This window comes from Eretmochelys imbricata, chromosome 6, assembly GCF_965152235.1.
Source record: "Eretmochelys imbricata isolate rEreImb1 chromosome 6, rEreImb1.hap1, whole genome shotgun sequence".
Taxonomy (NCBI): Eukaryota; Metazoa; Chordata; order Testudines; family Cheloniidae; genus Eretmochelys; species Eretmochelys imbricata.
Genome location: NC_135577.1, coordinates 36,000,828 through 36,017,695, shown reverse-complemented (window position 1 = coordinate 36,017,695; position 16,868 = coordinate 36,000,828). Strand labels below are relative to the sequence as shown.

Sequence of the window (16,868 nt, the reverse complement as noted above, 5' to 3'; positions counted from 1 at the left end):
GGCCAAAGCTTCTTTAATGGGGATTATTGCAGACAAGCAGCTGAAGAGCAGCACGTCTGATGGAAATGTCTTCAAAGGGACAGTATTTTTAGCTGAGTGGGAGTTAAAATGAAATTGATCTTTAAATTGAATTCAATTTAAAAAACAACATGATTGCATGACCATATTATGTCATTATGTGCCCACACGAATTGTTTAAAGACATGAATGGAGGTGAAAAATTCATTGTTAAAATTTCTCACTGAAAACCCAACAGAGGAAGCACAATTTACAGAAAAGGAAGAGACGGGAAAATAATCAACATACTATCCAGTAGTCAGTGCACAACAAAAGGAAGAGACTAAACAACACATATATAACGGAAGTAAGGTAGAGAGAGAGACACAAAAGTGGCAAAAACAGCTACTCGTAATTTTTAAAGTCCAGCTACAGACTAGGGACCGAATGGCTAGGCAGCAGTTCTGCGGAAAAGGACCTAGGGGTGACAGTGGACAAGAAGCTGGATATGAGTCAGCAGTGTGCCCTTGTTGCCAAGAAGGCCAGTGGCATTTTGTGATGTATAAGTAGGGGCATAGCGAGCAGATCGAGGGACGTGATCATCCCCCTCTATTCGACATCGGTGAGGCCTCATCTGGAGTACTGTGTCCAGTTTTGGGCCCCACACTACAAGAAGGATGTGGATAAATTGGAAAGAGTCCAGCGAAGGGCAACAAAAATTATTAGGGGTCTGGAACACATGACTTATGAGGAGAGGCTGAGGGAACTGGGATTGTTTAGTCTGCAGAAGAGAAGAATGAGGGGGGATTTGATAGCTGCTTTCAACTACCTGAGAGGTGGTTCCAGAGAGGATGGTTCTAGACTATTCTTAGTGGTAGAAGAGGACAGGACAAGGAGTAATGGCCTCAAGTTGCAATGGGGGAGGTTTAGGTTGGATATTAGGAAAAACTTTTTCACTAGGAGGGTGGTGAAACACTGGAATGCGTTGCCTAGGGAGGTGGTGGAATCTCCTTCCTTAGAAGTTTTTAAGGTCAGGCTTGACAAAGTCCTGGCTGGGATGATTTAATTGGGGATTGGTCCTGCTTTTGAGCAGGGGGTTGGACTAGATGACCTCCTGAGGTCCCTTCCAACCCTGATATTCTATGATTCTATGATTCATTGTTTACAGAAGTAGTTTGAGAGCTCAATTTTCAGGAGATTTTGTGTGATGTATTTTGGAAGAAAAACTTCAGGTAAGAAACCCATTAACTTTATCATCATACTGAAGTTGCATTAGAAATCAATTCATGAAACCTAACATTGCATGGAATTTAACAATTTATTTCTCATGTTTTCAATTTACAGGCTGAATCACCCAATGGAAGAAGTAGTCTGACATCTACACCTGCCCTACCAGCCCTTCTAGAGAAGTGAGTGTTCTTAGGTTGTTTTTCATATTGGATTTATTAGACAACGAATGTATTTGATATAAAAATGCAACAATTTCTGTAAGGGAACTAAAATGATAGGATTATGGTCCTTGATGTCAATGAAGCTATACTGATATACACCAGCTGAGGATTTGACCCTATTATTCTACTACTGAGTGATTATCTTTTGCATTTCCTGTTTCAAGTATGAAGTTGTAACTTAATGAAGCAATGTAACTTTTTTAGAAAATCAGCAATTCCATTTCTACAAAACTTGGCCCTGATCCTGCAATCTGATCTACACAGGCAGTCATCTGTTTGCTTAGCCCAGGCCCCACTAGAAACACTTCCTTTTAAAAATTAAATTTCCCTTGGAAAATAAAGGATTCAAAGTACAATAAAAATGTTTCATGAAACTCTACAAAGCTTCAGAAACCTATCATTTGTACAAAAGTTCTAAAGGTTTCACAAAACTCAAAACCTCACCAGCTTTTTCTCATCCCTACAGTGCATGAACTGTACTCAACAGTATAGAATGGTTCTGTGCACTGAGATTTGAGAGGTCATCATTTATTTAGTGCCACATTTAAAAAAAATTGCTGCTTAATTAGTTGACCCTCGTGACGATGCTGTGCAAATCTTTCAGTGGTTTGGATTTAAATTTAGACATGTTTTTAGATTTCAGGTCTGTATTGCACCCATTTTGTGTATGTTTCATACCGCTTTTAAGCAAGATGAAAGTGGAAATGAGTACATCCAGAAAAATTTCAGCACACAATAGAACAGTTCCTTAGCATGCTTTCTAAAGCTTTTGTCTGCTGTATTATCTCGGAAACCATCTCTCTGGATCTTTTTCATCACATCACAGTGCTGATGTATCTTTCAGCCTGAAAAACTCTGTCTTTCTTCCCTGTCTCTGGTCCTTTCCCCCACTGTGTTCCTCATTTTTCTTTTTTTCAGCCTTAGATCTGAGTTCAAGCTGCTGGTTCTAAGTGTAGTCTGCAAAGCTGTGTGCACCTTGTACTGCCCCCGCAAAGGTCCAGCAAACTAGCCCCTAGAGAGAGCTTTGTTTCTTTCATTCTTCAGTTTGTGAAATAACAGTCCTTCTTTAATTTAAACATTCCTCATTTTTGCCTGTCTGGGCACATATTTTGTTCATACTGCAGACTGTCCACCCACAGTGTTCTTTGTAGTGTATCAACTTATCCTGCTTTTTAATTTTCTTTCATTTGACACTTAAGTATACTCTTTAATACCAAACAGTTTCCCCTCTTCCTGCTCCCCTCTTTTGAACCATAATGCAGAATAAAAGGGTCTCAATCCAACCCTTGCACCTAACACAGTTCTTGCCCAGTATTCCCCTTGTTATGTTATATAATCTCATCTCGAACGTCTGCACTGATGATGGTACAATGACCTCTGTTGACGGGTGCTTTGTTGTCTGGTCGCACCAGCGGAAAGGCAAGAGATAATGGATGTCGTTTAATTAGGCCACAAATTTATTCACTTAAAATATCTGAGAGTAGCCAGCAATAAATTGTACAGTGCAGATCATCATCATTTCCACATAATTTCCAATTTAGTCCCAGACATCCTGCTGCTGGGGCCCTGCTGTCCTTCTTTACCATCGCTGAGCGGGGGCTGTAAAAGGAAAGAGGGTTGACTCCTTGGTGTACCAGATGTAGGAGCCCCCAACTCCCACTTCCTCAGCTCCCTTAAGGGATGCTTTCCTTCAAAGCCTCTTTGAATCCATTTTATCTGATAACCATATCCCTTCCATACTGAGTACCTGCACTGGACATCTGCCACAATGAGCTTGGCTGCCTCTGGCCCATCCCCCGCCAGTTTCCAAGATAGTTACTGATTCCTTCCTTAATAGTGGACAGAAAGGTCTCTAGTTGCATTGGTGTACCCCATCCTCCCTAAATAACTTAGGTGCCCCATAAGATATGTCCAGATGAAGAATTATGCAACCCCTTTCATTACCCATGAATTTAGTCACATCCCTATTCATATATCCCCCAGTCATATCAATCCATGGACGCTTCACAGCTTCCTGCCACACCCAGCACTGTAATATGTCAGACCAAATAATTGTCATTCCAGGGAAAAAATCCTGGATCTGCCCCAAATCCCTCTTAGCTCTGATCATCAGTTAACTCCCCTACACCTTCCCAAATCGTTTTCACCAAGGTGAACAATAATCACATCCAGTGCCTGCTCCTGGGCCTCCAAAGAGTATACAAGGGACATTAGCTGGTTCAAGAGCAAGCCTCTCCTTCCATGCCAGCTCAGGATTGCTTCACTACCAAGACCCAGCTGTTACCCTCCAGACAACCTGGAAGGCCACCTAAGCACCCAGTATACAATGCTGTGGTCTCAGATCCCACAGCACCGCTCGTTTGGCCTGTTTGCATGATTCTGAAATTGGAAGCACAGGAGAATTAGCTTTGATTCTCTACCTGGGGTCTCCCCTACATCCTGTATACGTTCGAATGCTCTTGACCAATTGCCTGCATCACTGTCACCCCTCACCCAAGTTGGGCCAAAGCTGTTGCAGCCCCGATTTGGAATGAGTGGGAATTAAATTAATGCTCTGGTAGCCCCAACTTTGTAAACTCCTTTCTGAAAATTGTAATAAATGTATATGTTATGAGGATTCTTCCATCCCTGTGAATAAAAAGGGGCCTTTCCCCAACCAGTCTCGTTGCTATATAAGTCCTTAATGCCCACACTGGTTAAACCCTGACCTCACCCCTTCCCATTTTGGACTCACCTTGTCCTCCTCTCTCCACTCCCCCATCTGTTTTCAAGATCCTCAGGGTCAAGATGACTGACCCTTCCCTCCCATTGTAAATCCCACCACTCCAAAGCTCTTTCTGATGTATCCCTCGCTCACGCAGGCACTGGTTCGCTGACTGTGAAAGCTCTAAAAACCACTACCTGGACTGCAGTTTTGAACAAGGCCACCTCAGGTCCACTTCTGCGTATTTGGTGGAGAACTTGCATCAAAACCCTAAGTGTCTGAACAGTGATGGGATAATGGGGATCCTTTCTAGGTCCTCTGTCCCAAAACCACCTTACTAAAAACCTCCAGACTCTGAATCCGTTACAAAGAGCTGGGTAACCTCTCATTCGACTGACAAATGTAAGGCCTAATAGGTGACCAGAAATGGCAGATGATGCCAGCCCACAGAGGGCCAGTGACACTGTGTACTGAAGTATCTGGTCTTCTGGAATAGGTCAGGTCATCCACAGGCCCCTCATCTCTGAAAATGCACAAAATCATTGAACCTCTTGTCATAGACCTAAATGTTTGTGGTGCTCCTGATCTCTTTAATGCCCTGAGAGCCTTCATGTGCCATGGTCCTAGAGTGTTCTGGGTATCAATTCTGGTTCCTTGTTGGTTCCTGGTGTCAGGTCCCGAAATTTGTCCACCTGAAATTGAGAGAATGCATCGGCTACACTATTATCAATCCCAGGTACATCTCTGGCAGAGAAACATTTTAAGAGTTAATCACTGTAGTACAAATGCCCCTACCAGCTTTATAACCCTGGCAATCTGGAGGACTGGCAATTGATAAAATGTACTATTGCCATGTTGTCAGTCCAAAACACATGCTTTTGTCTGCAAAATCCATTCCCCAAATCGTTTCTGCTACCAAATTGGAAAGAATTCCAGAAATGTTATATCCTTTATTATACGTTTTAGTATCCAATCTAAGGGCCATTTCTCGGCACAGCACCTGCCTTGGTAAAATACCCCAAAACCTATTCTTCCTGCTGCATTGTAATGAATCTTTAATTCTGCCTCTATCATCCATTCCTCCTTCCAAAAAGACACTCCATTAAAATGATTCAGAAACTGTTCCATGATTCCTAAATCCTCGTCATCTCTTTATTAACCATTTGAAAATGGATGGGCTTCAATATTCCCAAGGTGGCAGTTGACAGTCTGGTGCAAAATGCCCACCCTGGGGCTACCAACTGACATGCAACATTTCAAAGTCCAATAATAGACTGCAGCTCCCACAGTATAAACTTCCTGGCTGCTCTAGCCTTGATGATCAATTCCAGAAGTTCCCCCAGTTTATCCTGGGGGAGTCCAGATATTTACCATCTGGCATATCTAACTCAATCTCCAGATGGATCAATAAGTAGAGGAGTCCCTCTGTTTTTCTTCATCGGCCAGAAGTACCCCCATCCTACCATTCAAAGCTTGGAATGTGGCCACTGGGCTGACATGCTCCGCAGAATCTGCCCTGCCTGCACACACAAAGTCATCCAATTAATGTACCTCCTGCTATAAACCAGACTCCCGTGCCATTTCCCATTCCAGCGGAGTGCTGAATTTTTCAAACTCTGAGTATGAGATGGGTAATCCCATCAGGAGGGACTTATCAAAATAAAACTGATCTTCAAAGCAGAAACCCAAAAGATTAAATTGGAAGGATGCACTGGCAGCAATTGACGAGCCACCTTGATGTCACATTTTGAAAACAGTGCCTCCTCAAACAAGTCCTAACCATGCACACAGGAGGAATAGAATATTGAACATAATTGTGAGTCATTAACCGAAATGCCCTGTGGGGATGACAAGTGGTGTTGCCAGGTGCCTTCTTAGGAATCAAGCCCTGAGGAGAAAACCCATAGGTTCCTCATAGGTAAGTGATTGAATGGGCCTGCTTTTTAATTTAAGATTATTATTTCTTGTAATACATAGTCAACCTCAAATAAGCCTTTCTCCACCATGTTATGTCCTCTCAGTTATTTGTATAGCTGTATCATACCTTCATGTCTTTCAGTTACATGCACTAAGTTGAGTTCCTTTAACCTTTCTTCACGCCATGTCTTCCTTCCATTACTGCTCTATATTTTCCTTTATTGATATGCAAGCATTCAGCCTACAAGTGCCTATATTCACTTTTCCTTCTGTTTTTAATACTAGTGAGTTTTGTGGGTTGGTTTGTTTTTGTTTTTTATGGTTTTGTGGGAGGGAATGTCGTTTTGGTTGGTTTGTTTGTTTTGGGGGTTTGTTTGTTTGTATTTTTTGTTTTGTTTTTGTTTTGGAATCTGGTTGTTTCTTTTAAGCTTCCCAAGCCAGCATCTCCTCTCCTTCTATTCTCCCAAATGGTACCTCTAAGAATATTATGAGCAACTAACAAAAATAGAATGCAAGCAGACGTCATGATTAATGACCAAGCTGTAAGGCAGTAAATGATTTTAATTATCTGAGATCATTTTTACCTAACCAAGGAGACGTTTCCAAAGAATTCAGAAGAAGACTAGGGATGGCTCACTCAGCTATGGCCTCCCTTAAGTAAGTATGGAAAAACCATGGCATCTCGAAATGTACGAAGGTGTGACTGATGAAAAGCCTAACTTTTTCCATAGCGATTTTGGATGTGAATTGTGGGAAGTTAATGCTGGTGACAAAAAAAAAATTGAAGCTTTTTGAAATTTGGTGATGGCAAAGACTCCTGTGTATCTCCTCAACTGGGGGGGGAAAAGACTAATGGCTATTTTAGAAATATTATAGAGAGACAGACTCTGACGGCAGAAATCAACAGACACAAACTTATGTACTTTGGTCATAAATGACATAGAGATGGAAATAGCCTTGAGAAAGTTATTAGGGAAGGAATAGTGCAGGATCATCATAATAGGGGATGTCCAGCAAGGAGATGGATGGATGATGTGTAGCAGATCACTGGGAGGTCAGCTACTGAGTACTTGAAGTTAGTGATGGATTGTTGAAGGCTTCTGAAAGTTCTGTTATGATGTCACCAATATTGAGAGATGAATAAATGGATTTATGTACTTTACTTACTTGTCAAATAAGGTACTGCTTAACATGAGCAAGACTGGAAGTCTCGGGCCCCTAGAGAACGACTCTGTTGAAAAACATATGCATCTATAGAAATTTCTGAAGACGGTATAAAAATATTTGGGTAGTGTCAATTACATACCCTGTTGAGTTTTATCGCAGCTAATTTCTTGGACTTATGAATGCAAATTATGTTGTACACTACACTTTTTAAGATTTTGTATATTTGTGGCTTGCATTGAATCACTTCCCTGTTCAAACAGTGACAAACTTAAAGCTTCTGTAATAATCTGATGATAAAGATATGGAAACAGACTGAAAAATAAACACATGATATTTTGAGATGGGAACAGAAGACACACCCAAGCTGTTTGTGCAGATTTTGACAAAGGATTTCCATTGTGGACACAGGATGTGCTGCACTTAAAAACTGTGTGCCACACAAGTGTATGAAAGCATACAGCATATTGATAGGCTCCTGTCCATGGCAAAACACTTATCTCTTGCAGGAAACATTGCACATTCTAAGGAAGTTGCTTGCTGACATTTCAGAACTAAAAGATAAGTAACTTGTTGAAGGACAAGATAATACTAAAAACCTTCTTGGCATACCATGTATTTTTAACAATCTTACCTTGGACTATGTTAAATATCATTTGAAATTATTTGCATTATATTGTGTTAATCTGGATCAACATTTGTTAAGATGCTTTAGGCATTATGCAGAATTGAAAATTTCAAAATATGCAGGTAAAGAATGCTAACTTTCACCTTTTTAGTTTGCTTTAAATCTCAAGGTATGTTTTGTTTTGTCCCCATTATACTTTACTTAAAGCTCTAATATTCTAAAGCTGGGAAAACAGTAGGTATAAATAACACAAATGAATGGGTATTCAGCAATACAGCTGTTAATTTTTGGTCCAATCATGCTGTCCTTACTTGAGCAAAATTCCCACTCTTGTCAAATCGAGTTTTCCCTAAATTTGACACATCCCTTGTAACAATAAAGAGATTCCAAAATTATCAGAAATCTAATCTACCTTTTCTCATCAATAAATTATTTTTTTAAAGTCCATATTATTCAGTAATACACGCATATCTTAAAGATTCCAGGTTAATGGCTTGTAAGTCTGTAGAAGATGTGGGGCCAACTGGCTCCCTGGTGTAAGCTTGTGCAGCTCTGTTGACTTCAGTAGAGTTATGCCTATTTACCCTGTGCCAAATTTGGCCCATGAAGTGATGGATTTCCAGAAGTAAATAAGGAAACCTCACCTGGTGATAGTTCAAGGGACATTGGTCAGTTGGCCACCCACTGGGAGGAAGACAAATTGCTATAAATGTTCTCTTAAAAGAATCAATTGACCACAGATAATCTGTCCTCCTCTAATGGGATCCGATCCCACACCATTGAAGTCAGTGAGAGTTTTGCCACTCACTTCAGTGGCAATAAGATCAGGCCTATAAAAAGAGTTCTAGTTGCTTGAAGTTCAGACAAGACATACATCTGAGATTATTCCCTGATTTTTCTAGATTCCAGCATTCTTCAAGTGAGTTAAGATTTATGATCCAGAGACAAATAGTTTTTTTCATTTTGTGTGGCTAAATATAGATTTGGCCCTTAATCCTTCAAGTAAAAAAACACTTTCTTCACAAAACATAAATTATCATCTTCCTTTCTATCATTCACAGATATATATATACAATTACGCAATATGCAGTGGCTTATATTAAAGCTAAACATTCAAAGATATTAAAGTCAAAATGAAAATACACGTGTCTAAATGTATACATATAGCATATGCAACACATGAGAAGTTAGATTAATTGCAGAAGAAAAATAAGAGGACAAATATTAAGTGAATAGCCAGTATTTATCTGTATTATCTTTCTTTGTCATAAGCTGCTCCAATTTCTAGGAAGTCTTTTAGAAAGTCCAGGGAGAAATGGTTAAATAGAGAACAAACTAATGCTGAATATGAGCAAGGGAAAAAACTCTCTAAAAAAAATACAACATTTAATGCCTTAGAGACCTGTCAGTTACTGCTCTTTTAGATAGTGATCTTGAAATTAAAAGCTTGCTTAGAACCATTGTTTTTCTCTTTTGCAAGGTTTTTCTGCAAGGTAGTTGAAAAGAAGGAATTCAGACCTCCTCCCAAAGATACAGTTGAGTTTATCATAACAGGATCAGAATGAATATGAAAGGAATTGCATCATTCTCCAATTGCGTATTCCAAAAACAACACTTTCCAGTGCTATTTTTCCTTTCTCTTTTTCTTTCATCTTGTTAGTGGAAAGTCAAATGGAGAGCATGACCATGAATCGCCTGCTTCTCTGCTGACACAGAGCTCTTCGGAGGAGATCAACCGTGAGACAAAAGCCAAGATAGAGGAGGAAGCTTATAACAAAGGGTAAAAGTGTTTATGTGAACTGAATTCCCCAAGAGGGGCTTACCAGTTTAGGACACATCCTTTAATGATATAAGGCAACGGTAAGTGGATGTGCACCACTTTCACTTCTCCATGAAGATGAGAGCCAAATACTTCAACATAAGTGGACGATAGAAATAACATTTACTCAATTCCCCTTAAATGACAAAACCTACTATCAACTATATGTTGCTTTGTAATGTGTAAATAAATAACATAGGACTAACTACCCCGGCTAAAAACAGTAAATTAAAATAATTCTGATAATGTGCAATAGTTTTAATGTCTCTATACAATGTGCTGATATGTTTGTTTATTTTGCTGTCCTGCATAATAGCTTGCCTAGCATCAGAGCAGCTAGAACTTATTTAATAAACTAAGGAACATAATTTTATTAAAGCTATAAAAACAAACAAGAGATAGATACAAACTGACAATTAAAACAATAGTTAACCCAAGTAGCTATGCTCTACCATACATCACGCCTTGAAGCTCATTAGTCTAAGCTGTGGTTCCAGCAAACTCCCAAAAAGAGCAATTTCCAAGGCAGGAGTTCTCAATTGAGAAAATTCTACTTCCAGTCCTGAAGAGTTTTACACTAGGAACTGATAAACCTAGCAGAGTGGCTCTTGTTAACTGCTAAGTGGGATACTGGGTAAAAAGGTTTATCTGAGATAATTGTACCCCAGACCACTCAGAGCTTCAGAGATCATCAGCAACATTAGATCTGCAGCCAGAAGTGAACAGGAATCCATTGGTGAACCTGGCCACAGAAACTTATCCCAAGCTGTATACAGCACCAGCTATAGGTTCTGAATGAACTTCAAGGGTAGCTCTACATGAAATGTCTTGCATTAATCCAAACTGGAGGTAACACAGTCCTGGATAACTTGCAAAGTCAGCAATATATAGAAATGTTTGCAGCCTCCTAGACATTTCTACTTGAGGAAAGACTTCATGGGCCCCTACTGCTCTCCAAGATCAGGAGATCTACAATAACAGCTCCAAGCATGTGAACCCAGTTGGTGAAAGATGGGCAGTTTTCCAGCAAATCACTTCCGTATGATCTGAATTGAGTCACAGCTGGTCACCTTTAATCCCTATACCAATCTTGGTCAGACGTTGGGAGAGTAATAAGACTGTAGAATCTGGGCTCAGTGAAAAGGAGATGCAAAGCTGAATGTCATCAGCATTGTAAGGATAGAACAGCCCACAACATCTCTCCTAGGCCTTGATCCTGCAAAGGGTACAGCAGAGTTTGTGGTCATGCACAAGGTTGAGCAGAGAATTTATATGGGTCTGAGTAAGACTGATGACTTGACATAGCCTTTTGCACAACACAGACGTAAGTTTCATGCACTTTGTGTACCCACTCGTACTCACAAGAGCTCAGCGTAATCAATGGAGAGTGGGGCAATCTGTCTCCAAGTGCATACCATAGAAAAAACTCCATCACCCTGACAAGTGTAAGGAAAGGCACTGAATTCATTCTAAAGACACTAATGATAATAGTGTATCTTTATTTTTGGGATGGACTGGAAGCAACTGGTAAAGTCCAGTGTCCAAAGTGAGTCAAAATCTACCCCTCTCTTGCGATACCACAGCAGTTGTGATCAACTGAGAACTTTAACCCATATTTGCAAGGTGATGGACTCAATGATCTGATAGTTTTTTCTAACTAATATGAATCTGTGTTGGAGGAAGGGACAGTGGGAACCTGTGGTATCTTAGTGGCCTCTGCCAATATTTTCCTGTTGTCTAGGCACCACACCACAAGCAGTATTTGTGTTTTATTTAATATTTTAACTAAATGGCCAGTTCTTCACTGAACAAGAAAGAGATATTTACTTGGCACTTCTAGACTAAGAAATATGTTTTATGCTTAAAGTTATCAGGAAGGCTTAAAGAAAACCAAAGAACTTCATGAGCTAAAAGAGGAAGATGAAGAGAAAACAAATGAAATCCCTGATGAGCATGCAGAGGGTGAAAATGAAGAGATAAATAACATGAAAAACAGGTGAGAATCCAGTGTGGTGCATCTGCCAGGAGGCCAGTTTACTTTGAGATACACAGTTTTCTGCTTAACACTGTGTCACAAGATACCTTCACAAAAGCATACTCCTGCCTATCAAGGCGGGACCTGATTACAAAAAATGTATTTTTCAACCTATACATTAAGAAAACCACCCAAGAAAGCTCACATATGGGCAAAGGGTCTCTTGCTTAGGTAAAAGCAACATTTCACATAAACACCTGTAAAAGATAATACTGACTGAGAGGTGAGCAGATAGATGTGCAGTTAAGAGATCCATTCCCCTGTGTATTTCTGCATCTGTTAATTATTTAAAGGTCACTTAAGCAAAAATAAATCTAGCTCCTTTTGCCTTCCAAGTCTGCACAAAGACAAAAAAGCCCTGCTCAAAATCAACCTCTACAGTATGTGTAATACAGCCAAGCGAAAACCAGAATTTCAGTGCCATGAGAAAATCTAATATATCAACATTTGCTTTTGCTCCAAATTGGGACACAGTGTTGAAATATCAAAATTTTTCACAGAATAAACTATTCCAAAAAATTCCAATTGGGAAATGTCTAAACATTTTTGACATTTTTGAGCAACACAAACATTGTTATTTTGCCAAATCAAAATGTTTCATTTTTGTTTGTTGAACTGACCCAAAACACTTAGTTTCAAGTCACATTATTAATATGCAACTCCCAATGGTTTGCCTCCTTGGAGCTATAATTCTAGTGCCTGATGCTGCTATTCACCACTGAGAACCAGGCTCCCTGGCTGGACTACATCTCCCAGGATGCACCAGGCACCTTGGTCAGAAACTCTGTCTGTTGTATCCTGGGAGATGTAGTCTAGCAAGGGAGCCCAGTCTTGAAGAGAGAATGGGCGCCCAAACTGAAACTCCTATGAGACAATATGGCACAATAAGGAAACACTGTTTAATGTTGAACTAACTCAAAAGAAAACTTCAAGTCAGTTCAACAAACCAAAACATTTTGTTTTGGTTTTTGCAGGGTAAATTTCAATTTAATAGAAACTGCATTTTCTGTTGGAGAAAAAAACAAATTTAATGGAAAGTTCCCAACCAACTCTACCATGCAGCATGGAAGAGGGTGGGTTTGGGGGGTTTTGTTTGGTTGGTTTTTTTCGTTGGTTGGTTTTTTGTTTGTTTTTTTATGTTGTTTTTTGTTATAGGATTTTTTTTAAACAAATTGTTTTAAAGATCATTATGCTGGTGATAGTGAACATCCATTGTTTCAGTATATGACCACATTGAAACTGTAGTGTGAGGTGGGCTAATCATGAGCAAAAGTGATGAGAATTCTAGGATGTGTACTGAAAAGGACGGGAACACTTAATAAAGGTTCTGAAGCTTCTTCCTCTTACATTGTTTAATGGGACTTTTGAGTCCAGTACTGGACACCTGACCTGAAGCCTTTGATACATAATTTACAAGGCTTGCTGCAGCTAATTGCCTTTTCCTCTTGCGGATAGGTTGATGTTCTTGTGCGGATGTACCCATTCTATTTGATTATACATACACATTCTTATATTTTAAAAAACAGGCATTTGTATGTTAGAGAAGCACAGAACATTGATCAGAACAGGTAGAACATCTGACCATAAGCTGAGGCAGTTCTAGGAGGAACCCAAAAATCCCAAACCTCTTCATTCTAGGGGCCACCATATTTTGCCCTATAATTCACCCTTCTTCTAAATCTCTGCAAACATGCGGCCCATCCCATAGTCCGAAGTCATGGAGACTTATATTGGAAAGGAACTATTCTAAAATTATTTAAATTAAGCGAATTATGAGCTAAACAGGACGTGAAATATTGTCAGATTCTAGTAATGGGACTGCCTTTTTGAAAGAGGGAATCAGGGGACTGGAAGTCTGTCCCTGTGCGGGACTCTGGAAAAGTAGCTCACTTAATATGGATCTACATTTCTGTTTATGTATTTGTAAAAAGGACATAACAATATGTTTTTTATCTAGCAGAGTGTGTTGGTCCTTTTATGCAAGATGGTACAGCATATAATTGCAAAGTTATTAATAGTCAAAGTATTAAGGTAACTGACTTGTATATAATTATTAAAGAAGAACACTTATATCTTTTTTCCATTTTACAGCAAACTTGAAGTTGTTATTAATTATTTACATATACTGTACCCAAAACTGTGTAAACACTGGAATGTGGTCTGGATTGTAGCAGCTGCGATAATCGTTTTTGCTGCGCTGTTGGGGATCTACCATTCATACAACTCCTGTGTTGAATTATCAGATGGACCCGAGGGGAAAGCCACCTGTTCTGCTGTCCAGCAATACTCCTGGTGGAACTCAGGACTTCAGCATGAGCAAGGCACAGAATAATAAACAAATTATAAAATATTTACGGTACATCAGTAAGCACACACTTTAAAACACGATTATTAAAGCAAGGTAGCACTTTGTCATTTTCCTGTTGCTAAATGTGATCAGTAAGCCACACTAGTTATTCTATGCCATCAGGCTTGGGAATGGATTGTGATTTACCTAGTGAAATTGACCATCTGATAAATACTTCTGGTTTTTTGTCATGATAATTGTATCTGACTGATATGACTTCATACAAATAAAGTCACATTTAAATCATGCCAAGGTTGTGACAGTCACCAGCATTAGCCAGGATATTCAAAGGGAAGACTGATACATTAAACCTTAATTCATGCACTTTTGAGGAAAGCTATAAAAGCTACCAGTGATAAAGTATTTGCTTTAACTTTGCATTTCTTGGCTTTTATTGACTGATGTCATAACTTTCACAGCAGTTATATATAGGATTTTTTAAAAAATGTAATGTCCTTGTTTAGAATGAGTGGGTGGGAAAGAAAAGCCTTCTGCTGAAGACTAAAAATATTATACTGGGCCAAATTTATCCTTGGTATATTTCCATAATATGAGTTACACAAAGGATGAGGTTGGCCCAATAATCATGCAACAGTGCAAAATGGAATGCTGACTAAATATGTTTTGTATTGCTATTCATAATGCATTGCAAGAGGGAAACCACTCCATTGTTTGAAGAGGGTTTATGTTAAGGGCTAAATCCAGGTCTGTGTGGCAAACAGACCAAGTGCCCAGTGTGTCTCAGAGCCTCTTTGTACGTCAAAGGGACATGCTGTGCGGTGCATTTTGCTGCTCTTCTGAACAAGAGTGCAGTGCACTCCCCACTAGCAGTTACTATTGATTGCAGCAAAACAGTTACAGTTGGCAGATTAGACATATCCCCTAAACCTCAGACTACAGCACACTAAGAGAAGGGGTGAAGGCCAGCAGGTGAACTATGGATGGATTCTGACCAGCTGCTTGCACTGGAGACAGAGACTCCCTGTGTCTTTTTCATGCCCTTGCACACCATCATAACACTGGTCAGAGCTGAGCCCTGCGTGTGTTTAAAGTGCTTACTGATTTAATGTCCTCATGTAAAGAGGTCACTGTGCACATGCAGCAGCTCATTTTAGAATCAAATGCTGTGTGTGTTAGCTGTTCTAATATATTTTCAAACCTCCAACAAGTTATGAGGCCATCACAGATTAATTATTTTTAATAAGCCACTTATTGGTGAGTTATAGAAGCTCACGGAAGGATAAGAAAATATTTACCCAAGGTCAACGCTTTTGTGCATGTATAATTTCAAAATGGCCAAATCATTTTTGAAGAGAATTCACCCATGGGCTAAGGTACTGAAATGTCTGGCACTTAAGAGTATATTGTATGTACCTACAGAACTTGAGTTGGGATTTCTGGTCAAGTATGTTCATCTTTCCATTGCTGTGCACTTGAATACAATTGAACTTTTAAAGAGAGTGTGACACTGGAGAGTATTGTTGGGTCTCAGATGTGTCGGTGTTTTGTGGGATTATGAATCTAGTTTACTGAGTGACTAACGGCAGTTTCCCCTTGGGAAGGATAAGGAAGCCATGTGCAGTACCTAATTCTGACTTATCTGCAGCCAGTAGCAGGATGTTTTCTTTCAATATAGTCCCCAAACTCTCAGCAAATGAAACTAGCTGGGAGAATAAAGGTTTTTAACTGACTCAGAAGTGTTTTAACTCCGATTTCTCCCACCAAAAATAACAAAGCTCTCCAGAGAGATTTTTCTCTTTAATGTTAACTAACTCACTTCTTTTACTGTATTTCTCAGGCAGATGTTGTTCCAGGAAAATATCAGATGGCCACCACTGTTGCTAAACAAATAGTGCTTGAATTAACCATTTGGTGTCTTTAAAAAAAAAAAACCATCTCTGGAGGAGTAAAGGAATCGAAGTGATTAAAGAAGCTCCATAAGGCTAAAGGAAATGTGCCATTTGTTCTCTATTTGTAAACAGCAAAGAATCAAATAAACAATTGAGTTTTTATAAATTTTCTATCCATTTGGGTGCAGCTAGACGGCCTGGCAGATTCAGACTCCTCCATTCCAAAAGATGGACTTTACTGAAATGGTGAAGTTAGTATGTTTGATGACCTGAGCATTAGTGTGATTAGGTGCCCTTTACAAAACAAAGCATTGGTACTGATCATTCCTGTGGTTCAGCCAGGGCCAAATCCCTGTGCCCTTACTCACATGGGCCCTGATCCAGCAAAGTACTTATGTTTGTGCCTAACTTTAAACATGTGAGGAATCCCACTGACTTCTATGAGACTAGTCACATGTTTAAAGTTAGGTATATGTGTAAGTGCTTTGGTGGATCTGGACCACGAGGTGAAATTTGCCCCTGTAGAGAGGGCATGCACACCCTATCTGGGACTTAATTAGTGCATTGGCCTTTTGGGAGCTCACTGCACAAGGGTGAATTTCACCCATGAGTTGTTCCATTGGTTTGAGTAGAATTTCTCCCATGGGTCAGATATACAGAATTTAGCCTCCAGAGTCTTTGGTTACTAAGGGCTTAGGGGGAAAGGATGGGCAAAGGGCAAGGTGTTTTAAAGGGGATTAAAAGATGAAAATGAAATAAAGTGAAAAATAATTTGGGGATTATTTTTATACCTACTGTAATTAAGCTGCCCACTTAAAATAATAGCCCCACAGTGGCTGTAACAGAGTATTAAATACTTTATCTTGTTCAACTAATTAATGAATATACTTTTGTGTTTAGTGAAAATTAGGGTTGTGCTCAAAAACTTTTAAAATCTAATTTTGTCAGTCTGATTT

The 16,868-nt window shown here is 39.5% G+C and overlaps 1 protein-coding gene across 1 annotated transcript in view; it reads left to right on the top strand.

Annotated features, from left to right (window-relative positions):
* The window catches only part of IRAG1 (inositol 1,4,5-triphosphate receptor associated 1), a 78,982-nt gene extending 63,089 nt beyond the window's left edge, over positions 1-15,893 (top strand). Inside the window, exons 16-20 of the mRNA XM_077820099.1 lie at positions 1,342-1,406; positions 9,522-9,641; positions 11,548-11,676; positions 13,807-14,071; positions 15,861-15,893. Coding sequence (XP_077676225.1) covers positions 1,342-1,406; positions 9,522-9,641; positions 11,548-11,676; positions 13,807-14,047 — 555 coding nt within the window. The 3' untranslated portion in view covers positions 14,048-14,071; positions 15,861-15,893. The remainder of the gene's footprint in view (positions 1-1,341; positions 1,407-9,521; positions 9,642-11,547; positions 11,677-13,806; positions 14,072-15,860) is intronic.
* The last annotated feature ends 975 nt before the right edge of the window (positions 15,894-16,868 follow it).